This window comes from Equus quagga, chromosome 8 (genome assembly GCF_021613505.1).
Source record: "Equus quagga isolate Etosha38 chromosome 8, UCLA_HA_Equagga_1.0, whole genome shotgun sequence".
NCBI classification, from domain to species: domain Eukaryota; kingdom Metazoa; phylum Chordata; class Mammalia; order Perissodactyla; family Equidae; genus Equus; species Equus quagga.
Window position 1 is genome coordinate 120593286 of NC_060274.1, and position 8704 is coordinate 120601989.

An 8704-nucleotide genomic window follows, 5' to 3' on the forward strand; every position below is an offset into this window, starting at 1 on the left:
TGGAGGTACTCCTCAAGGATGGGGCTATGCCTTCAAAGGGAGTTAAACCCCAGCTAAGAGCTCTTCCTGGATTTTTCCCACGTGGACACGTCCTAGATTCTTTTGCCTTACTTCTTCATTAATCTCAGGTAGCATGTCCCTCTAATGAAAATTATGCAAATAAGTAAGAGAAAGAGCAGGTATAAACAAAATTACAACATGGGAGAATGTTTATGAAGGAGGGCTACTGTGACCAGGGTGAGGCGGAATGAAAGCATTGTTCTTAAGTATACAGAATGGAAACAGAGAAGAAAACATGTGATCACAATAACAGCTGAAGTTATAAGTGAGGAGTGATATGAATGTCGAGTTCAAAGGAACGAGGAGGTAAGTACAGGAGTACAATAAGCAGCAAAGCAATTTAGAAAAATACATTCAGAAATCAGAAGCACATATTTAGACTTTAATTCTGAATCCTGCCTATAGCAACATACATAGGTAACTCCCAAAACCCGGATTTTCACTTTCATGCCAGATGAGATCTTCCTGGGCTGCCATCTGTCATGCGAAGGATAGGAACAAATTCCACAATGTCATACATCATAGGTTAAGGAATACATTTAGTTGAGTAAAGAGAAATATCACAATGTCTGCAAGAGTGAGTCTCCCTTTCATCCCAAGGAGAGAATTGCAGAACCAGAGTAATCTCCTAGACATGGTTTGGGTTCTGTTCTAATGGGGGTAATCCTTCCCATTGTGGGTCTCCCTATGTGCCTTGTGCTGTAAGACAAGTGTAAGAAAGTGGCCATGTCAATAGTGAAATAAGCAGACTCTTTGGTGCCAAGAAGTCTGATTTGAGAGTGCCAGCTATTTACAGAAATTGTCTAGAGTTAAAATATTGCCCCACACTGGGAACTGTGGAGTAGCTGGGGATCTTTGACACCTGTAGGACATTACCCTTGCCACTGAAGTTAAGGAGGACTCAACAATCACAAACATTTTCATGTCATCTAGTACTATGGCCTCACTTCTCCATCATCCAGGACAGCCCATCTCTAGTTGCCCCCTTGCATGATTGGTGGTGGCCCCTAGGGGAAGCCCTGATCACCCTAGCTCCCTAAAAAATTTTTTGAACAACATCTCCTCTTTTTTGTTTTTTTCCTAGAGATTGGCACCTGAGCTAACATCTGTTGCCAATCTTCTTCTTTTTTTTCTCTTATTCTTCTCCCCAAAGCCCCCCAGTATATAGTTGCATATTCTAGTTTGTAGGTCCTTCTAGTTGTGGCATGTGGGACACCTCCTCAGCAGTGTCTGATGAGCGGTGCCATGTTCACGCCCAGGATCCTAACCGGCGAAACCCCAGACGGCTGAAGCGGAGCACATGAACTTAACCACTTGGCATGGGTCCGGGCCCCCCATATCTTCTCGTGAATTTACTATAATTGGATCACGCAAATGTGTCCTAGAGCTGTGATCTGAAATCTGATACCACAACTGGGGTCTCTGCCTCCAGAGACTAGGGGAGCAGTGAGAGAAGCTAAGGCTACATACAGCAGGACTGTCAGGCATATAATGATGATGAGGGGAAAGAAACCATTTCTGTAAGCCAAGAAAGAGCTGTTGTATCTTTTGAGGGCCTGCCCAGTCTGAAAAACTTTGACACTGAGGAAACGAGGAGGGATAATCTAACTCCTCTCCCAGACTCCAGCACTCTAGCTGAGTGTTGACTTTTTCCATAGAAAAACAAACTTTAGTTCAACAAGGAAAGATCATGAGTGGGAAGGGCAGTTGGGTAATTGACCACATGGATCTGCCTGGCAGCTCTCCTACTTCCTTGATCTGCATATAAAGAGTGTGCTGGGAACCCAGGACCCTACTTCTCGAGGACGTCACATCTGTTGCTTCCAGCATGCGCTCTTTCCAGCTCCTGTTCCGGGCCAGCCCTACCGCCCTGATCCTGGTTCTCTGTCTGCAGCTGGGGATCAACAAAGCTCAAGAATACACGTGAGCCAAACCCTTCTCCTCCTCACACACACAAAAGAAACCTAGGGGAGGGCTCCTCTCTTAGCCTGGAAATGTACATATCCCTTCCTGAAAACTTTTTCAACTTCCCAGAACTTCAGTCCCAGGAGCTCTCACGAACTCCACACCAAGTTCGCCTTTTCTCCTCTTAGGAAGCCCCATCAATACCCCTCACATTTCTACCATAGGTTTCCCATGGAAATAAGGCTGCCAGTATAGATTGTAATTAACAATTAGTCTTACTTTAAGGCTCTAATCCACATCCTGTTCCTACACTACACCTTCATTAGATTTCTGCTCAGTAAACTTCACCTTCTCACACCTTGCCTCCCAGAACAGCAAGTTTAACAGGTCTGTGAGTTCTAACAATAGCTTTGGGCAGCTTTGGCAGGACTCACTGAAGAATCAGAGGTCCTGGTCACTGACCCTTGACTTCAAGGTCTGAGGTTGAGCTAGGCCAGTAGCTTAGACATTCTTCCTTCTCTGAAGCCCAAATATGAATGTAAGGACCACTCACACTTTACCACCATGGACCTGGGAGAGCAAGTTCAGAAGCCAACTTATTAAGAGTACCTGTTTGAAGGAAACAGGAAAAAGGGGGCAAACAAAATGAAACAAGAAATGGAGCCAGAGTCCGGGGAAATGCAAGGACACTCAGCAAATCTAGAAAGTTTTCTATACAGGAACAGGGTGTGGAATGTTGGGTTTGCAGATTGTGATTTTGGCGGTACCCTCTGTGGCATGACCAGATGTCCTGTTCTGGAGGTAACCCCTTAGGGTTTTGACAAGCTGGTATAATGGAGGCAGGCGTCCCAAGAAACCTGAGTGGGGACAGGTTCAGATACAGATGTCACTCCACTTATCCCCGAGGGGTAGCAAGTTGTTGAAATAAGCTATGCTGATTAGGGTGGCCAACTATCCCAGTTTGCCTGGGAATTTCTTGGCTTTAGCACTGCAAGTCCCTCATCCAAGGAAGCTCCTCACTCTTGGGCAAACTCAGATAATTGCTCATTCTAGCTAAGCTGGTCATCCTTCGATCCTAAATTTATTCACAAATGGGAGGAAGTTTGAAGACACTTAAGTCTTCATACCCCTTTCCTGTGCACTGAGCACTAGAGCATCTGATACAAGAAATGGAATCTCTCCAAAATCTGGGATGTTTTACCCTAGGAAAATGGGGCTGTGAAGCATTGTAGGCCAAGAAACTGAATTCTCTCCTGTCCCGTTTTCTGGAAAGGAGAAAGTAATTCTCCTGGTCTTGAACCCAGTCCTCATTGACTGAAGAAGAATACTTGACCATTCTCCTTGCCCCCATTTCCTTTCTCCTATCAGGTTGTGGTGTGTGGCCTGAATGTAGGATAGTATCTAAAGTTCCCAAACATGGCCATGTATCCAAACCCCCTACAGAGCTAAATAAATACAAATTCCTAGGCCCCATGGGGAACCAAAGAAGGAAGATCTTCAAGGATGGTCCTACAAACTCCTCCAGTGATTGAGATGTTTATGGTTTAACATGACTCTGTTGATATGAAATTTTCTCCTAGTGATGACTTGAGCCCTCCCATTCAGTGGACAATCAGCAGAACCCATAGAATTTTATTAGGCAGTGGTATGTGATATTGCACTTTCATTCCCTTTTTAAATTTATTTTTTGTCAATGCAAGAAAAGAAGATGCTCAGTTTTAAAGTATCCAAGTTGCTTTACTAAGCAAAACTAAAACTGTACAAAACAACCAAATCAACCAAAAATCAAAAGTTCCCAGGAGATTCTGATGCTCAGCAATTGATCCAACTATCCCTCGCTCCTTTCCCTGCACCTTCCCTGTTCCCCCTGCCCTGCTCAATGTACCCCCTCTCTCATGGATTGATCTCTGATCTCTGCCCTGCTTCTCTCTTCCCAAAACCAGTCGAAGGGCGATAATAATGGACTTGCAGACACCTCAAACTACAACAGCAGATGAAGAGGTCACTGTGAAGCTTAGAGTTGAGACAGAGTTGAGAGAATGTATGGTGGTAAGTAGAGGCCTGGGAGAGTGAACTCAAAAACCCTACTCCTTAATTATGAATACAATTAGATTAAGCTCTCAGTTTAATATCACATATTATAATAATAATATAATGAACAGCAATCCATGCTTCCAATTCCCCTGTATATTGTGCCAGTTGAGCCTCAGAACAATCATGGGAGCTCATGGCCAATTATGGTTCTCATTTAACAGATGAAGGAAACTTGATCCAGAGAGGTGTAGGAAGGAAGAGAAAGAGAAAGCAGGAATGGGTAGTGAGAAAAGCACAGCTAAGAGGGAGAAGAGAAAAACGTCGAAGAGCTGGGGAGAATTGGTCAGAGTTCCTCCAAGGTCCTGGGCACAACTGCTTGAGATAAGGGGTGGGAGGGGGGTTCTTACAGGAAAAACTGCAACCCCATTTGGTAGGTGGAGGCAGTTGGGGAGAAGAGAGATGGTGCAGAGAACATGTGGGATACGACTCCTCCTCTTCAGTAAGCCCTGAACCGAGTCTGCTTTCATCTCTCCCTTCCTCTGTTCTCCTGCTCTGTCATCAGAAGTTGACTCTTGTTCTAGCCTCCGCTCCCTGACGAGGAGCCCACACTCTCCTCCTCCCTTCTCCCAGCTCAGCAGTTGTAGGAGGGAGGTCCAATCCCTGCCCTAGATCAGAGGTTCTCAAATGGTAATGTGCATAAGACTCACCTGGGCATCATCCCTCCTGTCTGGCTGCTCTGGGCCATGAGGGAAATGGACCTGTGCAGGTTTCACCCACAGAGACTCTTCCCCCAAGGAAGAGGGTGTCCTTCTTCACCCCATTGGCAGTCTTCTCAGGTGTTGTTACAGACACACAATCTGTTCCTTGTTAACTATCTCTGTTCTAAGGCCAAGACCCATGCATCTCCCCCACCTCCTTCCAGAAAGACACCCTCTCGAGTAGCACAAATATTTCCCTACGGCATGAGTTTCCTAATTCAAATTAGATTTAAGGACAATTGTTAAATAGAAAACAAAATTGGGAGCTTGAGGATTGCTATTCATTAAAATATATTCTAGAAATGGCCCCACACTTGTAAGAGAAAAATTTCTGATCATTGAGCAAAGAATAACACAGCTGCTTTGTCAAATTTTTCTGTTCACAGTCCAAGAATATGAACCATGTATGTTAGTTTGGGGTGAGAGGGAGGCTGAATCATAATTTTTTAATTTTCTATTTTGTTTATCATAACCAGAGACGATAAAAGGAATGAGAACATGTGCATAAAAGTTTTGTGATAATGGCAGTTTTTGGTGGTGATAGATAACGAAAGTTCATTTTACTTCATCAAAAAAATGTGTTTAATCAACAAAGTGATATGTGATATAATTTTGTGTTACTGTGATTAAGATGACTGTGTTTTAGGAACAATGCTAGTATAACAAAATAAAGCGATCTTTTTAAAACCTACCCAAGTGCAAGTGAAGGGCAAAGAGTTCCACAGAATAAATGATATTGCAAATTAGAAAGAGTTTATGGGAAAGGAAATCCTGTTAGTTCTGGTCAATCAATTTTTATTTGTGGCTTCCGATAAAAATAAATGTCTAGCTATGAAAAAATCTTCATATTTTTAAATTTTAGGAAAATATAATTTTTTATGTGTATAAAGTTTCTAGGACCTAATCCTCACTTTCTATCAATTATAATGTTTTTGCAACTAAATTTGTGATCAAGTGAGGTATTAGGATCACAAATATAAAACTAAAATAGAATAGATATACTCTCAATCATGTATTTGAATATAAAGATCATATAATCCTTTAATTGAAGAAAACTTGTGGTAAACCACAGTGCTCAAACGTTTGTGATATGGACCATTTTGCTGGTCTTACGAAGCTTATGGAACCTTATAAGAAAATTGCATTTAAATGTGTAAACAAAATGCATTGGATTACAAAGAAAAACTACCATATTGAAGAAGAGTAATAAAATTACTAAAAATAAACTTATGATACAGTAATAGACACATTTCTTTTGCGACACATTAGTTGAAAAGGCAATACATTTAGAATATAGACAAGTTAAATTTTATTTTATAAAGATTATCTATGTGATAGCTGTTGTTGCTTAGCTTTAATAAGTACCTTCAACTGCGCACTAGTCTTTGACAACAAATCACAGGTGTCGTGCTGGACATCCAATGGGTTCTGAGGTTTTGTTTTGATCATATAAGTTTTAAAAGTTATAATTCATGAAGATATATTCTTGAAAATGTAATAAAAAGGTAAATGAGGCAAGTGTAGGCTTCTCTAAAGAAAGGCCAGGGCCTCCAAAGTATTTGGAGTAAACTTCTAACAATGAGAATGCTCACTTCCACTGTTTGGGGCTGATGGGCTATTCAGTGCAGCTACCTGGGCAAGCTTCAGGAGTCGGGCAGCGGCCCCAGCCGTGACCAGGCAGCAACTCGGATGACTCCTGTGTGTTCAAGGTAGCAATGAGTACAGACAATATTCTGAAATATCTAAATCTGTAATGTGGTATGAACACATCTCTTTCTCCTTGTGATAAAATCAGGCACACTGCTAATGCCACTGTGGTTCACTGATGACCCTCATAACAGAAGGAATACTCGATTTCAATGAGAGCTTAATAAAATAAAGATACAATTTCTGTCCATCTAGGTTCAGACTTGCTGAACTCTGTTCACAGACATCTCTGGGTCTATGATCTGGAATTAAAGCCCTGGGCTGAACACTAACTAGACAAAAGCTTTCTGACTTCGCTGAAATGCACATATGCAATACTCTGGGGCTTTCAGTTGTAAAGCGATCTCCAATTAAAAGAGGAAATTTACCTTCAAGATTGCCTTTGCTTATCGAACAGCCAGGTTTGGTAGGTAATTGTTTTCCTCTCACAATTGAGGAAAGGGAGAGTGAGAGATGTCACTTTAATTATCAAAGGTCACAGAGTTCTAGAGGAGTACAGAAACAAATCTGGCAACAAGGCCTGGCTTTGCCTTCTACACCCAGACAGCCAGGCTGAAAGCCCTGGCCGGGGAACTAAAGCAAGCCTGCTCCCGGGATGAACGGCTGACCCAGGATGAGACCTCCTGGCCCTGTGGGTTCACTTCCCCTTCCCTCCCCAGCCCTAGACCCACCCTGCTAAAGCAGGAACTTGAGGGCATGAGCACAGACAACATTCTGACCTAGACTTTAGCTCCTGAAACAATACTCCAAAAGTGGACTCCCCCATGCCTCTGGCCCACCTCTGTCCCTGCTCTTTGCCCCCTAAGGACGTCCTCCTCCTCCTTTGACCTCTCCTGTCTTTTCTCCCTTTCCTATCCCCAGACTAACACTGGGTACTCTCTTCTCACCTCCTCCTCCCCAGATTAAATCCTATCTCCTAAGCGACGTTCCAATCGATGGTGCTTTTAACTATAAATTCACCAGCTGCCTCTGTGAAAATTACCCAAGAACCTTCTTCTGGGACTTTCAGACCAACAGTAAGTATAGGAGTTGTCCAGGGGAAGAACCATCCACCAGGGAGGGAAAAGCATGAACAGAAGCATGGCTCTGGATTTGAAGCAGAACCCCAGGGCAGAAGGGTGAAGGAAAGGGAGGGAAGAAGAGGGGAAAGGTAGATGGGGACCACGCCCAGGTTTGAAAGGTGAGAGCTGGTGTGAGAACGCTACTAACAGAGATACATTTGCAAATAATCCGGGGAAACTGAACTCCAATGGGGAGGTGCGCGATACTAGTGGAAAAGACAGGACCCTGGGGTTAGAGTGTTAACCAGAAATTATCTTTGTCCTTGTCTCTTTCAGGCACCGTAAGAATAGCAGCAGTGGTTGACGTTATTCGTGAACAAAATATCTGCCCTGAAGATCTAGCAGTGATACCCATGACTGCAAACCATTTTCACATCTTGAGGACCCTAAATAAAGTCTGATCTTAATGGAAGCCTTTCTCTCTCTGTTCCCCAACCCCAGGTCACAGGTTTCCCAGGTTTCCTTTAAGGAAACTTAACTGGGGTACCTGTTGTGATCCGTAAAATAAACTTCTCACATGCTTCTCTGTGTTCTGTTGTGTTTTCCCTCCAAAATCTATCCCAGAGGAGCCTTGGGGTACCTAGAATGTCTAGAACGGGCTTTCAATGAAGATTTACTTAAGTGAGTTTATGGATTCTCACTGCCCACTGGTATGAAGAGGGAGAGAAGAAGAAACAGAGGAGAGGGAAATCATTCTCACAGGGAAGAAAAGTGGTGGACCTAAAATTCATAGCAAATAGGGGCTGAACCTGGACAGGCACTCAAGGCCCCCTACTCCTTGGCCCTCCTAAATCCCATTGCCCCTGCAGGAACCACTTCAGATCCCAGGAGATGGGAATGACCCTGCCTACAGCAGGGTCAGGGACCACAGAGTCTGTGGTCCCCAGAATAAATGGTGGCATTCTATTCTATTCTGTTGCTTCTTTTCAACCAGTGAAAAACGATGGACTAAGTGATGCCAGTGGACACTGGGCTGCACAGGAGGCATAAGAGGCTGAAGAAGAGAGGGGGCCCTGAAGGACTCCACCAGAGAGTGCCAGAGGGACTTCTTGAGGGACAGGGAATATGAGTCAAGGTCACAGGCATGAAGTGGGCAGAGGGCATTCTGGCAGATAGAACAGCAGGCACCAAGAGCCCACAGCATCAGGGAAACATGATCATTGGAAAAGATCACTTGAC

At 43.6% G+C, this 8704-nt stretch overlaps 1 protein-coding gene across 1 annotated transcript; it reads left to right on the forward strand.

The window, feature by feature from the left end:
- Nucleotides 1–1842: 1842 nt before the first annotated feature.
- PIP (prolactin induced protein) lies at nt 1843–8048 on the forward strand. Its single transcript, XM_046669740.1, has 4 exons — nt 1843–1983; nt 3909–4014; nt 7366–7480; nt 7802–8048. The coding sequence occupies exons 1-4, from the start codon at nt 1889–1891 to the stop codon at nt 7924–7926; spliced, it is 441 nt and encodes a 146-aa protein (XP_046525696.1). The 5' UTR covers nt 1843–1888; the 3' UTR covers nt 7927–8048.
- The last annotated feature ends 656 nt before the right edge of the window (nt 8049–8704 follow it).